Genomic DNA, 16,762 nt, shown 5'->3' on the forward strand with positions numbered 1-16,762 from the left:
TCCACTAGGGGTATGGTGCCAAGGATGGAGACCCAAACTGGAGAATTTAACACCTCTGGGCCTCAGCTTTGTCTCCACAGATAGGAAATAACGCCAGATGCCTAGGGTTACTGCAAGCAGAGGTGCATAGCATGGTATCTCGTCCACATTACAAAGTGTGAACAGGGCAGTGACCAGGTTCTGCTTACTGTACACTTTGGTAAGTACCATAAAAATTAAACCTGTGCTTTGATGTAGGCAAAACTAACAGAGGAAAATAATCAGCTATAGGGTAAATGAACCAAGATTGAGAATAGAAAAAGGGGAACAGAGTAGGACAACAAACTATATAACTTTCAGTATTTTGATGATGCAAGGCCACAGAGTACTAGGTACAGAGTCTGGGGACCTGACATTAAGCAAGTTGTTTAACCTTTCTCAGCCTCAGTTCCTCCATCTGTAAAGTGTAACTGCACTTGCCAACATCCCAGGGCTTTATAATGAGCACAGGTATTCACTAATGTGAACATGCTGAGAGCTGTAATGTGTGATGTTGCAATTAATCCATCACAAACTTTGTTTTCTAGGAGGTTTCAGCCTTCACTGACAGTGTCCTTTCTCCTTTACTTCCTGTGGCTTTCTCCGGTAGCTCTTTCCTCCCACATCTGCCACTTTGTTCCCCTTTCCTGACTAAATTACATAAAAACTATTTACTGTTATTTATTATATATACCAGTGCACAAAATTCATGCACTCGGGGGTGGGGCATTCCTCAGCCTGGCCTGTGTCCTCTTGCTGTCTGGGAGCCATCAGGGATGTCTGCCATAGCTACTGCACTCACAAACTCCACTTGCAAACCATGAGCCTGGCTTCTGGCTGAGCAGCGCTCACACTGACCACCAGGGGGCAACTCCTGCATTGGGTGTCTGCCCCCTGGCGGTCAGTGCACGTCATAGCGACTGGTTGTTCTACTGTTCAGCTGATTTGCCTTTTATTATATAGGAATGGCAAAAATTATCATCTGATAAAATGGATTTTCCATGCGTGCTTCAACTATTATGTCATTACTGCTGGAAATACTCTATTAAATTAATGCAATTCTTTTAGTCCCATAAGTTTGCCTTTTAAAATGGTCTCTTTGTATGTAAAATGAACTATTAGTATAAGCTCCAAAGCTTTTTATTTAGCCCAATGGGAAATAAAGATTCCTTTACCCTTGGTATAAAGTATATGTAATCCAAACAACAAAGTTTTCTCAGCACTTCACTTTAAATCATATAGAAAATCATACTGTATCTAGTCAATGGTTTAGAACAGTGGTCGGCAAACTGTGGCTGGCAAGCCACATGCGGCTCTTTGGCCACTTGAGTGTGGCTCTTCCACAAAATACCACATATGGGCTCGCACGTACAGTGCAATTGACTTCATGGCCCATGCGCAGAAGTCAGTTTTTGGATCTCAAAAGATATTTCAATCGCTGTACTGTTGATATTTGGCTTTGTTGACTAATGAGTTTGCAGACCACTGGTTTAGAAGTATTTCAAACAAGTGGCCTGATGCATGAAGATTCATGCAAGAATGGGCCTTCCTTTCCCTGACTGCTGGCACTGCCTTCGCTCTGACCACAGCCCTCTTTTTGCTCCAGCCCGGAGCTGCCTTTCTGCCTTCCCACGCTGCCGAGAGGCCAGGTGCAGCGAGGGAAGTATGAAATGCTTGCGTAGTTGCTACTGGGCACTTGTGTATATAAATTAACACACCATGTTTGTTGGGTTAATTTGCATACTCACTTCTGATTGGCTGGTGGGTGTCATGAAGGCAGGGTCAATTAGTATGTTACTCTTTTATTAGTGTAGATTATCTTAATTCAAATTTTCCTTTTTATTTTTAACTAAAATCTGTTATCTGCCTACTGATATGTTGAAACTTATAGGAGGAAGGTATGCATGAAAAATTGTAAGATACAGTTATACTTTTCTTACAAAAATAATTAAAATGGGACACAAAACCGGAAGACACTAGAATTTACCATGACACAGCAGAATGTATTTGGAGATACTAAATGTGATGAAGAAATGCCCTATTCTACTTGTGCACAGGGGCATTTACATATTAAGCTGGGCAGATAAATAGCCTGACCCACTGCCCAAAGGTGGAAAGTGACAAATGTCAGGGAGAGGTGAAAATGGAAGTAGCAGACACATGCATCACTATTGTGTTCCAGTGGAAGGCACACAGGCTAGGTTTGTCAGATGCACAGTCATTTGGACAAAGGTCACCACTCTATAAAGTGACACAGGACTATCAAACAAATTAACATATTTGTCATGAGAAATTTTAATAGATTTGGCAGTTTTATAAGAAGAAAGTTCCAGTTACGAAAGTTCCACTCACTACAGTAAATCTTGACCACTTTGGAATTTGTGATCTTTCAAAGGGATATAGATAAAAGTTAACTTTTACACTATTTGAATAATTCATTACATAAACTATTTTGTGAGAATTTTAAATTATTTAAGGAAATTTTACTAAACCTCAGTGAACACATTTAAAAACAAAACAAGCATTTTACAATTCAAATGTGTTAACATGAATTTATCTATTTTACACTTTAAGAAATGTAGGTAATATTACTCACCCAGATTTGTACTCACTTTCTAAAAAGTAACAAAATTAGATTAAAAAGAAATTCTGACATTTTGATTTTTTTATAAGTGCAGACTTAATAAACTGACTTTCCTCCTAACTACCCAACTTACGGAGTAAAATTATTCTTTAATTTTTTTTTACATATGAAAACTGCCATGGTAATCCTTACAGCCAATTTAGGTAATAGAATCAATAGTTAATTCTTACATTCTGTTTTTCCTTTATGACTTTTCCATAATAGAACAACAATGCAATTCCATAGCCACTTAAGTCAGTTTTTTAAGTGTGTGACATTTATTGGAGTGGTTTTATCATGAAAGTTTTGCAGATTAATGTATAACTTAAAATATTTTTGTTCTGCCAAAACCAGAAACTTAATTCAATGTTCTGTCACATCAAACATTCTAATTTTCTTTCTAGTAAAGATAATTAAGCAACAATAATTCAAATTAGATAATGCTATTGAGTCTTATTATCTAATAAATGATAAATTTTTTAAATTTTTGTGAGGGAAAGGTCTAGAACTAAGGAAGTAGAGATTAGTGCCACTTTTTAAGTTTTCCTTTCATCTTTCACCTGTGTATAATGTGATTTCTGCCTGTCACAGAGAAGTATAATTTTCTCAAAATGTGTTGTGTTAGAGGTTCAATTAATAAAAAGTGTTATATCTCTTTTTTTAATATCAGGTAATTTTCTTTGCAATCTCTCCTCCAAAATTCTGGTAATTTTATTTTAAGGCGATATTTCACATACTTGCACCAGAATCAACTATCTTTTTTTATATAGACATTTCCAGGGTCCCTTATTACTTACTGGACTTCAGCAGGGGTGGCATTCTCTTTCTCTCTATTGAGATCTAGACTGTATTAATAACTAGAAATACTACTGGACTTTTATATAGCAACCCGCCCCCCCCCCCCTTAAAAACAAACTATTGTAGAATAGTTAATAAATTTAAGATCAAATTTTCAATTTTATCAATGATCTGGGAAGTGAATGTTAAGACCCAATTTTTAAAAGATTAACATAAGGTGCCTGGCCAGTGTGGCTCAGTGGCTGAGCACTGACCCATGAACCAAGAGGTCACTGGTTTAATCCCCTGCTTCCTACCCCCCACTCCGCCCCCCCCCCCTCCCCGCTGGTCAGGGCACATACCCAGGTAGTGGGCTCAATCCCGGGTGGGAGGGGTGTGTGCAGGAGGTAGCCAATGGATGTTTCTCTCTCATCCATGTTTCTATCTCTCTATTCCTCTCCCTTTCTCTCAAAAATCAATAAAAAATATTTTTAAAAGATTAATATAAAGTCTTATCTTTAGTATATAGCAATGCCATTGTCATATATGAAGTAGGCAAAATGCTGTCATAAAATGGATGCATTTACTACCATTACTGCATACAGTGATTTAGTATTATTGTTAATGAAATGTAGTGGTGGTTGGGATTAGAAGGGAGTCAGCATTTGCTGAGCACCTTGTCAGTCAGGAGCAAGCCTGTAAAGTAGAATCATTTTAGGTTATCTAATGAGTTGGAAATGTGTGTGTGTGTGTGTGGGGGGGGGGGGGGGGGAATGGAAACCATAAGGTGACTTTTTACTTTACTAGGGGATGTTTAAAAATTGTATTTAGTAAATTACTTTTGAGGTAGTACCAGTAGCCCAACATGGATGCTATTAGAGGATAACTAAGATTTCTCTCCTGCCCTCAGCAAGGAGCCGATCTCTTCGGCCCTTTGAATCCTGTGACAGATATTTTTGCCTGCATGGTTTACCAGCATGCTAAGTAATAGTTTCACTCAGCTATTTGCTTCAGACTAATACAATCTTTTTTCATTTCTTACTCAGCCTTCTCTATAATTCCTTTCCTTAATAACATCATCACCACAAATGATTAAGCCTTTCTGCTGTCTCTTATGATTGAATCAGAGCAAATGATTGATGAGGTGCCTAGTTTCAGGGACAGATAGACATCCTCACACCCTGAGGCTCTTTCTGCCTCTGACCACACTAGTTCATACACTGCTTGCATGGACCTGTGTCTCTTAGCATGAATTTACAGCTTTCCCATCTAAGCATTAACTTCAAGACAAGGAGTGTGCTATTTTCTCTATCACCCACATTTTTAAGCCCTTTGCTCAATATGTACGTGACTGGACTAATGAATACTATCTTGGTACTGATCATTTACGTTGAATGTAAGATTCTGGAAGATTAATATTGTGATAGTGATACTGTATTGACCTTCATGGTGATTTCTCTTTACTGTTTTCCATAAAGGCACACATACTCCAGGCCTTTCGCCTATCCTTTGTTCTTCAACCCATAGGTAGCTTCCCCCTTTACCATCCCTTTGAAAAACAATTTTTTCATGCCTGAGCCAAGGAAAGGCTTATGGGCCATGTGTAAAAAGAAATAATACAGGGTAGGGCAAAAGTAGGCTCACAGTTTTAAGTACAGGAAACACTTAAAACTGTTTATTCTTATTAGTATATTATTTTCCATATGAACACATGTAAGCCTTCTTTTGCCTCACCCTGTATGTTTGTGTGGCTAATAACTGCAAACAATATGAAGGCAGTGACTCTGATTCATGCTCTTTTCATCCCCAATGTCTAGTCGATACAAAATACTGAGATGGAGGTGGGTAGGTGGAATGTGAAATATGAAAGAGAAAGAGAAATGATATGGTCAGTAATTGTGCCTGCTTTATGTTGTCTTCAGCACAGCTCTACATCAGAAGTTCATTTAAGCTGGCCTTTAATATCACCGGTGCTTTAAAAATAGTTAGTTCTGGTAATAATTCCTTCATGAGGACAACAGTATTATCATTTTCATTACATGTATTGATTTTCACCAAAACATATTACTAAATGATTCATAGCAGAAGATGTGATATCATCCTGGGTAAGAATTTACTAGCAGGTCAATCTTGGAGGGGATGAAGGGGACATTTAAGAAACAGAAGAAATCTGAGTGTTAGTGACAGCATCTTTCTTAACGGAAACTTTCTTATAAAACTAGCAAAAATCTTGCATGATGATTCAGAATTAGGTCCCTCAGTCATCTAATAAATATTAACATCTGAAACCAACATCAAAATGAGTTTTAAGGGATTCAGTTTCAATTCTCAATTTATCACTCACTATGAGGTCTATCACTATTTATGGGGTCATTATGAAATCCTTATACTTATGTTTTATTGGAATATTTAAAATATAGTGTTTACTAATAATTAGAAAATTGATATTTTGAAATCAAGTCATTAGTTCACCTAACCAAACATCTATTTTCTTGGGGGCTATTAATCACATAGGAGAATATCTGCCAAGTTGGGAAAATGATACATTTAAGTTTTGTTGATTCTTCTTTCAAAGACAAATTTTGCATTTCTGTAGCCCTTTATTGTGTTCACAGTTCCTAATAAAAAAATTAAGTAATAACTAGGTAGAGAAGTATCAAATACAAACAAACGTAGTTTGCTTGTCAGGAATAACAATAAAACCAACATTTATACAGCATTTTAAACTTTATAGAATGTTTACACCTACATCACCTTTTTTGTATTTCATCTTGACTCTGGGAGGGCAGGCATCTTTAATGCCATTTTCCAGATGTGAAAACTCAGGAAAGTCTGAGAAGGGAGAGGTCCAAGTATGAAAACCACTGCTATGCTGTTACTAACTTGCTTCCTTGGACAAGTCACTTAATTTTTCTGGGCCTCAGTGTCCTTATTTTAAGCTTTTGGAAAATAATATTTAAATCATGGGACTAATCTGAAGAGTAAATGAGTTAAAAGTTCATAAAAGAAACCTGGACAAAACAGAGCAATATTCAGAAACTGATTATTCCCATTAAAAGACAAATGCTGGATTATTTTTTAAAATATAGTAAGAAAGTACTGATACCTAGAACACAAAAATGGGAAAGGTTCAGAAACAAGGAATACTGTGAAACACAGAGCCAAAACTTTTGGTTTTATTTACGGCCCGGGGTGAGGTGGGAAGGGGGCTCTAATTAAGCCACATTCAGAAATCCCACAGATAGTAAGCCATTTCATTAGAGGTAGCCAAAAGAAGTGAAAGGAGAGAAATGTCAATATTGTGCAGGGTAGACCCAAAAGAAAGACCAATGGGAAAGCAAAGAAGGAATTTAAAAGAACAAAATAGTCTCATTTGATACATAGACAGAAATGTGAACAAAATGCAATTATTCACAAAGGTCTCACCATATTACAGATTATAAAATAATTCTTGTTTGTAAATGATGAGTTGAAATTTTCACATAATTCAAAAGGCAACTTGAATACTTTAATTAAGAAAGTATGTAAATAAAATTTTAAATAAAATTTCCAGGATAAATATATAAAATAATAAGTGTTTAAAGGAGCAACAATTTGTAACATCAGTTTCTCAAGGATGCTGGATAAATGAGATGCTCCTCTCAGTGCAGTAGTATACAAGGTGCCACAGCAAGCATGTAATACAAGTTTTGTTAAACACAATACATGACAGTTAACAAAAATTTGCCAGAGTTACAATACATGAGAAAATAAGAATATATCATTTTTGGAGAAGAATCCATTTCTGATGAAACCAAAATAAGGGAATGAATGGCCTTTATAAAAAGTACTCTAGTGCAAATAAATAACCCAAAAACAGTTTAATTTTATCTTGAAATATGGAGGAATAACTAATCACTAAAAATTCCATGCAGTTTTATGGTAATGGAAATGTTTGCTAGAGCAGTGGTTGGCAAATGGTGGCTTGTGAGCCACATGCGGCTTTTTGGCCCCTTGAGTGTAGCTCGGCATTAGAACCACTTCTTCAAAATAGATTTGCCCAGGTCGAAAATTGACTTCTCTGCACGAAGTTTCAACCACATTATATGTGCACGCCCACACATGGTATTTTGTGGAAGAGCCACACTCAAGGGGCCAAAGAGCTGCATGTGGCTCGGGAGCCACCTTTTGCCGACCACTGTGCTGGAGTATTGATAACAGATACCAACATTCACAAAAGGCTATTATAATTTACATTCAAGTTACATTTTATTACATTTAATGTCATAGCTATTTTACTGACATACAGCTAAGCCTCCAAACTTTTCAGCCTGGTCTCATAATTTTTCCTTAACATCATCATTTCTTGTCATTCTCCTACACATATGCTAGGCTTAGGGTAAAACAAAACAAATTTTCTTATTTTTGAACTCATTCTTACTCTCCCACATCTGCTCTTATTCTTACCTGCCCAGGCCAGCTTTTATTAAGTTCATAAAGCCTTTTCTGAAATACCCGCACCCCAGTACAAGTAGAGTCTTACCTAAATCCCATGACACATTTTATTGTTACCATTTTTGTAATACTTACTCAAATCTACTTATCTCTCAGGCATCTAAAGCAAGCCACTATACAGTAAAAGGGCACTAACATCGAACAGACAGGAGTATCCTAGCTCCAAATATGTACAAATGGTCAAGATACTAACTCCAAAGAGCCTGAGATCCCTGCTCTGAGGATGGGGATAGGAGAAGCAGGATGGAGGGGCAGGTGAACATGGTACTCATTGTCTTCCACAATCACATCAAAATTAAAGCTAAAATACAGAACCGTCATTCAGAACCACCTGAAAGCTAGCTGAATGGAAGTCCTACAACCAGAGAAGAAGAAAGCACACTGAGACTGGTAGGAGGAGCAGAGGCATAGAATGGGCTGGTCTGAGACCCATGTGCGGCATTTTTTTTTTTAAATTATGAGGAATAGCTCGGCTGCAGAGGCCTCCCCATGAGGAGAAAAGGATCTCAGATCCACATCAGACACCCAGTGCACAGTTCCAGAGCTAGAAAGAGAAGTCCCCATAACTCCAGACAACAAAAACCCAGGCGATTATGGCTGAGTGTCACTGAGTCTGCTGGAGACCCAAGCAGTTACTATTAAAGGGCTAGTACATGAACGTGCACAGACTCCCTCCCTCTGGGCTCCAGCATCGAGGTAATGGCTCAGGAAGACCCAGAGACAAAAGGGGAAGAACTGGATTGTCTGGCATCACAGCAAGGATCTTAGTTTGAATTTTAAAAGATCAGTCAGAAATGAAGTATATACTAACTGAAGTAAAAAATAATGTTTAAGGATTCAAAAAATCAAGGAAGCAAAAATATGAGGAATATGAGGAAGCAAAAAACACCCAAACAGAAGAGGGGAGGGAGAGGGGGAGGAGGAGGGGGAGGGGGAGGGGGAGGGGGAGGGGGAGGGGGAGGGGGAGGGGGAGAGGAGGGGAGGAGGAGGGGAGGGGAGGGGAGGGGAGGGGAGGGAGGGGAGGAGGAGAGGAGGAGGAGGAGGAGGAGGAGGAGGAGGAGGAGAAGAAGAAGAAGAAGAAGAAGAAGAAGAAGAAGAAGAAGAATCATCCAAAAATATTAAGATAGTGTAAGTGACCCAGAGGGGATAACTTCAAGCCTACCAACATTCTCATAATGGGTGTGCCAGAAGAAAAAGAGAGCAAGCAAGATATTGAAAACCTATTGGAAGAAATAATGGCAGAAAACTTCCTCAACCTGGTGAAAGAAATAGACTTACAAGTCTACAAAGCACAGAGTCCCAAAAAGAGGAACCCTAAGAAGCCCACACTGAAACACATCATAATTAAAATGCCAAAGGTTAGAGACAAAGGATAATCTTAAAAGCAGCAAAAGAAATGCAGTTAGTACAAAGAAGAACAAAAATATGAATAAAATGGCACAATAAATACCTATCAATTGAATCTAAAAATCAAAATAAATGAACAAAGAGTCTTAATGACCAAAAATAAACTGATGAATAAAATAGAACCAGAGCTGAAACCAGTTTGGCTCAGTGGATAAAGCGTCAGCCTGTGGGCTGAAAGGTTCCAGGTTCGATTTCGGTCAAGGGCATGTACCTTGCTTGCCAGTAGGAGGTGAACAGGAGGCAACTGATCGATGTTTCTCTCTCATCAAACATGGAACAGACTGAGGAATCTCAGAGGGAAGTGGGAATGAGGGGCAGGAAGAGATTAATCAAAGAACTTATATGTACATAGGCATTATCTATGGATACCGACAACAGGGTGATGAAGGCTTGGGGCAGGGTGGGAACTGGGGAGTGTGGGGCAATGTGGGGGAAAAGGGAGTAATCTGTAATATTCTCAACAACAGTAAAAATAAAAAAGAATTGGGACAAGCACAATTGACTTTACATGCTTGTGCTTATGTAAAATGTTGATGAATCAATCAACAAATGCATGCATTCGGCCTCATGTCTCTGATTCTCCACAAAAGAAGGAAGACTGTATTATAAAGGTCATTAAAAATTGCCTTGACTTCCAGGATTCTCCCTCGTCTTTGCACTGATCCCATTCAATGTGAAGGTCAAGATATGTGATCCTCTAAACTAGGGGTATCAAACTCAATCAGAGAAGGGGCCAAAATCTAAAATCCAGCCTAAATCGCGGGCCGAATGGTTTACTGAACAGTCATAAACTGTCATTGTGATGGAAACGCAGCGGAGTGCAGTGATGACAGCGTGGTGCGGGCCACATTGCAAGGCCTGGCGGGACGGATTTGGCCCGCGGGCCTTGTGTTTGACACATGTGCTCTAAACTGACTGTGAATTAATTATAATTATTAGTTTAAGTGAATAATGGATGGTTCCAGCAATATCCTAGGCAGTTAGAAAGACTTGTATTCCTATATTTGTAAGAGTACATAAAGATATTAAAAGAAAAAGTAAAACTATTTCTGCATGTCCCAACAGGCAGTCACAGTCAGAAATCAGAACCTGTGAAGAGCCACAACACTTACACCATCTTACAAGGAAAGGGTCAGAGAAAGTTCTAGCCGGTAATAAATAAATAAATCTCTCTAAAGTTGTATTAATTATTATTCACTGCTAATTTTAGAATATGTTTCTTTTAAAAACAAAAAGGAAAAAATTAAGTATTTCTTACTCGATTGACAATGACAGCATTCACATTCACAGTCAACTATGCTGAAAGACTATGTCTTATCCTAATAGGGAACACACTTTAAATTGGTTTCTGAAATTGAAAGATTACACATGGAAAGCAATTATAAAAATGATAGTCTGAGGAGGACCTTGAGGAACTGAGAACATATTTATCACTAGCAACCACCACAAGACCTGGTACCTTGAAGCAATAAGTTTTTTGTTTATTAAACTGATACTCCAATTTAGACTGCAACATTCACACAAAAAAGCAACATCACAATTACGTACACTTTAATGTAATTTCAAAACCACTTAGTAAATAAATTGAAAAAAAGAAGTATTACTTATGAATAGCAACCAATCCTATGATGATTTTGGAAGTAGTTGAATTATCCACACTGTGCACTGGAAACAAGACAACATTTAATAAGAACATATATAAACTAGGTAAGACGCAAGATAAAGAATCAGTTATGATCATCTCTTGTAGTAGATTGCAGGGCACCACTTTAACAATTTCATTACAGCACCACTATGGCAAATACTATAACTCTAATTAAGTAATTAGTAAGGATTTCCTGTATAAAAATAATACCTCCTCTTTTTAAAAGTGGTCACCTGTTGAGTTGGCAAATAAGCAGTAGCTGGAATAAATAATATACTTGGTACAAGCTGCTTGTTATCCAAATACAGCAATCCAAAAACAAACTCAACTGTTTAATTATAGGAGGCCAATGCAGGTCTCTATGAGGTTTCAGATAATTGTTTATTTTACGATATAAGCATGAATGACTAGGAAAAGATCTAAAGCTACAATATTTAATGAGAAAGTTTCACTATTTATTGTTAAGCTAGTGGGAATTTACTGAAACATTTAAAACCATGTAGGCTGGAATTAATTTTAAACTTTCTAGATGCTCTACATAGTTAAAATCCTGTTTCTAGCAGTAGTCAATTCCTAAAGCCTATGTGAGCATTAATTACATAGCATATAGGCAGGCTAATCATTAACTCTGGATTCAAATTTCCCTGAACATTGCCTAAGAAATTTTTTATGTTCCATGTTACCTTGTCAAACAACTCAATAAAACCACAGCAATTAAAATAATTTTTTTCCACACACTAAGATGTCTAATAACGTGTCATTTGAAACACTGTATTTTGCCACCTACTGGTTCATCTTTTCACAGGTTTAACCAAATACATGGGTGACAGGGTTTTCATGATTCATGAATCAAGATTGTCTGCAAGTGGCAACACTGGAGAAATAAAGTTAGAATTAGTCTTTTCAGGTTTAATCACAAAGATATTGCTTTCCTGTGCAATGAACTCTTGTTAATTTCAGATTAATTTAGTAACAGACCAGTGTATAATTTTTGAAGAAGTTTAGTCACTGCTATCATTACAAAACCAATGTCCAACCTATCTGATAGCCTTCCTGCACGGAAATGCTTCTCACAAACTACTGCCTTTACATTGTTAACATGCATGCACACATCACTGTACATCCTATTCCACTGCCCTTTAACATTTACTATTTTAAATATTCATGCTGCACTCCCTACAAAACAAACAAATTAAAGCATATCCCTTGATAGCTCTATATATTACAAAATTTAAAAATGTTAGAGCTCGCTGAAACTGGTTTGGCTCAGTGGATAGAGCGTCGGCCTGCGGACTGAAAGGTCCCGGGTTCGATTCCAGTCAAGGGGCATGTACCTTGGTTGCGGGCACATCCCCAGTGTGGGGTGTGCAAGACGCAGCTGATCAATGATTCTCTCTCATCGATGTTTCTAACTCTCTATCCCTCTCTCTTCCTCTCTGTAAAAAAATCAATAAAATATATACTTTTTTAAAAATTAAAAAAAATGTTAGAGCTGGAAGGGATACAAATTTTTGTCTAATTTCCTCATCTACATAAATATAAGGCTAATATGCAAAGTGTCCCCTCAGGAATTCGATTGGGAAAATGGAAGTTTGATTGCTTGCTATGACATGTGCTGACCACCAGGGGAAACACAGAACATGGTGGGCGAGCAGCAGCAGCAAGGGCCCTGAGGGTGTGAGGGAAGGAGGAGGTGTGGATGTAGGGAGGCGGGAACCTAATTGGCTCTGATTGCTGGCCAGGCCTAGGGACCCTACCTGTGCACAAATTTCATGCATCAGGCCTCTAGTTCTAACATAAAAAGAAGAAAGCTGAGACCCAGAGATTGACTTAGATACTGTCACGAAGTTACATGGCATCAGAACTTGATCAACTCTTTCCCGTGACACAAGCGGAGTAATCTAAGTTTGTTATCTTTACCACAGGCACCTTCTGACAGCAGAAGCTGAATTCCTAGAAAAACTATTTTAAAAAACCCATTCCTTAATAAATCACCATTCATAAAAATCAATCTATTGTACTCTATCAACCAGTAGAGCACATACAATGAGAAAAAAACATCTTGGTAATAGATTGTTCTTGGCACTCCACTAGTGTTTGAAAGATGAACTCAGAACTCAGAAATAGGAACAAACCTCTTGTTTTCTCTTAACACCTAATTCAGGATTCACCTTCCTGCTGATAGGCCTTCATATTTGCTGACTGAGGAATATAGGATTGATTGCTCACAACCACAACTCAAAACCTTGTTATTGGGACCTACCTCCTTGGCCATGTCTGTGTATTTTTGCTTTTCCTTCGGATCAAGAACAGCCCACCAATCAGCCAGTATCTTGGTAGCACCTCGGTTATCAAGCCTGGGGTGTTTCTGACGTACAAGGGAGCGATGGCGTTTGCAAAATAAGAGAAATGCATTCATTGGTCTCCGGGCTCGCTGCTCTGGTGATTCATCATCTTCAGTCTCAGCAACATCTTGCTCTAGGCCATCAGCTCCAAGAAGTTGAACCTATTACCAAACAAACAAAAGCCAAATGTTTAACACATCCTGGATAATTTTGTTTTAACAATTAGTCTTAGTTTTCAAATTGTATTTTTTTTTTTTTAGCTACATTTAAGCAACTTATAAATTGAGAGAAAAAAATATTTAAAATAATTACTAACCAGTTAGTGGTTGGTAAACAACATCTGATGTATCCTGCTTAGTTTCTACAGTAACCTGAGCAAGTCTATTACAGCATATATTATATTGTGTTGTATTTGCTTAGCACCTAACTCAATGTCTGGTGTAACATTCGTACTAAACTGTTGAATGAATAAATCCATTCTGTGGTATATGAGTCTCAAGATTAACAAAAATATTCACATGAAGTACACAAATATTAAGAGTTGTCTTTCTCCTCTTTTAAAGTGCTTTCCTATGGCTTATAATATGAAAATGTTTAACATGAAGAGATCATAAAAACCTAAATACAGTACTCAATATTTATGTGCACATCGTAAGTAGACCTTCCTACTGTGAAAGTCAAAATAGACATGTAATATTATTCAAAAAAATAACTACAGTGTACATTTTGAAGCTTATAAATATTTTTCTGTCTAGTGAAATACTATAGTGATAGGAATAAACTCATTTAGGCCTAAACCTTCAAAATCAGTTCTGAATCCTCACTTTTTCTAAGCATTTCATTTCATTCAAGGTCTTCAAGGACTCTGCAAAGCTCTGATCCTGTCCACTGCATCTGTGCAAGGAGGTAGTTTCTCACTGCTACTAACTCACTCCACTCCAGCCTATGACCTGGTCTTCCTGCTTTTAACCTCTTATAAATACTTCCTGCATCTAGCTGAAGATTAAATTTCTTAAAGCATATCTTTGATCACAGAATCTCACAATATATTAGCATCATCAATCATCTAATTCTAAATTATGATTTTATAATATATCTTAGAAACACTGCAACCACGAACAGAAGTCCAGAATTTTTATTAAAAGCATTTCTTTAATTTATTATTTGTTAAAATCAAGAAGATCAAGGTCTGCATTGTACAGTAGGGCAGTAGTTCTTAAACTTGGGTGGGCACTGAAATCCTCAAAGATTTTGTTAAAACAGATTGTTAGGTCCCATTCCCCGAGTTTCTGACTCTGGAGTTGGCCTTATTAATTTATATTTCTAACAAGTTCCCAGTTGATGCTGATGCTGCTGGTCTGAAAATCACACTTGGAGAATGACTGTATAAGGCAACCATATTTTTTTATATACAGATAAGATACTCTAGGACAAATCACTAGCTTAATTTAAAGTAGTATTTTTTAAAAAGTCTTTTAAGTTTAAAGTAAGTATTGCAAGTGCATTTAATTAACCATCAATTATTTTCAAACACAAATAGTATAGAATAAATCATAGCAATCTGATTTGGAAATCCATTATAGACTATTACTGCGTTGAAGGCTACAGATTTGTTTTTCTTATTACGTATAGAATTATTAACAATAATTTGAATATTCAAGCAATATTTATTTAGCATTCTAAAACTAAGAAGCTAAAGAAAAATCAGGCATTAAAAACTGTATTATGGGGAGAAAAATGGTAGCTGAATAGGCTGGCCTGTTGTGCACCTCAACCCAGGCCGAACTGGAAATACATCTATACTGGAGAACATTCAGCTATAATTATCAACTGAGGTCCATATCAAGGAGGAGGCATATCAAGGAAGGACAGAAAACACCTGGAGACTGGTAGGAAGGGCAAGGTCCTGAGGAGCTGACTCAGGAGGGTCTATCCCCTCAGAAGACAGAGGCCCAGAACACAAGCTGGGCTCTACAGCCTGGAGCACCAGAGCCCATACCAGCAACCCACTGAATGTCCACCAGGAGAGGTGACAGACCTGCTGGCGCCAACACAGCCTGGGCCAGGGAACAGAGCCAGGAGGAAAGCAAGCCACGGTTTCCTTTTGGTTTTCTTTCTTTGTGCGCCCCCAACCTCTTCCCCCCCCCCCAACACACACACACACACACACACACACCCAGCACAGGAGTTTTTATTTGTAGCTACTACTCACCCAAGGTCTTGGGGCAGGGAGTAGATGCGGACTTGAGGTGCCTAAGTAGAGGCTGGGGTGGGAAGCATTGCAGGGAGACTTTGAAAAACAGCATCCAGGATCTTTGGGTAATAGGCCCCCAAAACCAAAACGGCATTTTTCCTGAGAGGAGCTACTTACTAGCTGCTCCCAGAAGCGGTAGGGCAGGAAGAGAAAAAAACCCGCCCTAGGTGATACTGCTTGCCCGCCCTCAGGAGCCCAGCATGCCATACCCTGCATTTTGACCTTTTCAGAGGACAGAAAAATCTGAGGCTAAGTTTATGGGTTTGAATAGTCTCAGGGTGCCTTCAGTAACTGGACTGAAGGAGGGGCCATCCACCTCACTAACCTGGGAACCATACTGATACTTTCCCCACACAGAGAACTAATTCCACCTAACCCTTCAGTCTGCATACAAGATACAAGGATCTCTGTCAAGACAAAGACGGAGTAATATTTTTGGCCACTCACTGAGGAATAGCTCTTGGACAGGGAAACTCACCCACCACATTGCCTGAAAGGTAAGGAGCACCTCTCCTGCCTAAAGCCCTTTCAGAAAGGGAGTTTTTAGTGACTGAGATTGACAGCTGGCTAGCAGGCAAAGGCAGGCAGAGACCAGACCTGGGAACCAGGGGAAGTTTGCTGGCCTGGGGAGACAGACACAAATGGTGGTGCGGTAGATCGGTAGATCACTTGGAGATTCAAGCAGATTGTTGAAAGCCAAAAGACAATCACTGATGTGGTTAGCACCTAAGTACCTGACTGACGGGAAACCCAGAATTAGCAGACAGAACCTAAGAGTGGGATCCAAAGAGAGCTCCCAAGGGGCACTAAACTCCTCTGAAAAGAAGGCCACTTCAGTTGTTTTTTTTAAATGTTTTTTCCCTTTTTTCTCTACTGTTTATTCTTTTCTCTTTCCTTTCTTTTGTACATTTTAAAAATCTATCTTCATTATCTACCTGATTGTTGTTATTCTAGTCTGCTGTTTTGTTCATCTATCTAATTTTCCTCTTCCCTTTTCCGAATCAAATTTTTTCCCACTGGTCTTTTTTCACTACTCATCACCCCGCCCTCGAAGCTCCTTTTTCTCCTGCTTTCTCATCTTGTTTATTTTATTTTAGGTCTATCTGTTATCTTCTCTATTTTCCTTTTCCAATTATCATTTCTTTTCTCTTTCCTTTATTTTAAACCCTTTTCCTTTCCCTACTCCTTTAATTGTTTAT

The 16,762-nt window shown here is 38.2% G+C and overlaps 1 protein-coding gene across 11 annotated transcripts in view; it reads right to left on the bottom strand.

Moving 5' to 3' along the window:
- Window positions 1–16,762, bottom strand: part of BBX (BBX high mobility group box domain containing) — a 289,089-nt gene that overhangs the window by 82,232 nt on the left and 190,095 nt on the right. For 10 of the 11 annotated variants that reach the window (XM_036448441.2, XM_036448442.2, XM_045584016.1 and 7 more), the window contains one exon: window positions 13,228–13,470. In XM_036448441.2, the coding sequence (XP_036304334.1) occupies window positions 13,228–13,470 (243 nt within the window). Of the gene's footprint in view, window positions 1–10,577; window positions 10,601–13,227; window positions 13,471–16,762 lie in introns of those variants that run through there. The other variant, XM_036448449.2, reaches the window with a different exon arrangement.

The sequence above is a fragment of the Pipistrellus kuhlii genome, unplaced genomic scaffold (assembly GCF_014108245.1).
Source record: "Pipistrellus kuhlii isolate mPipKuh1 unplaced genomic scaffold, mPipKuh1.p scaffold_m20_p_2, whole genome shotgun sequence".
Lineage (NCBI taxonomy): Eukaryota > Metazoa > Chordata > Mammalia > Chiroptera > Vespertilionidae > Pipistrellus > Pipistrellus kuhlii.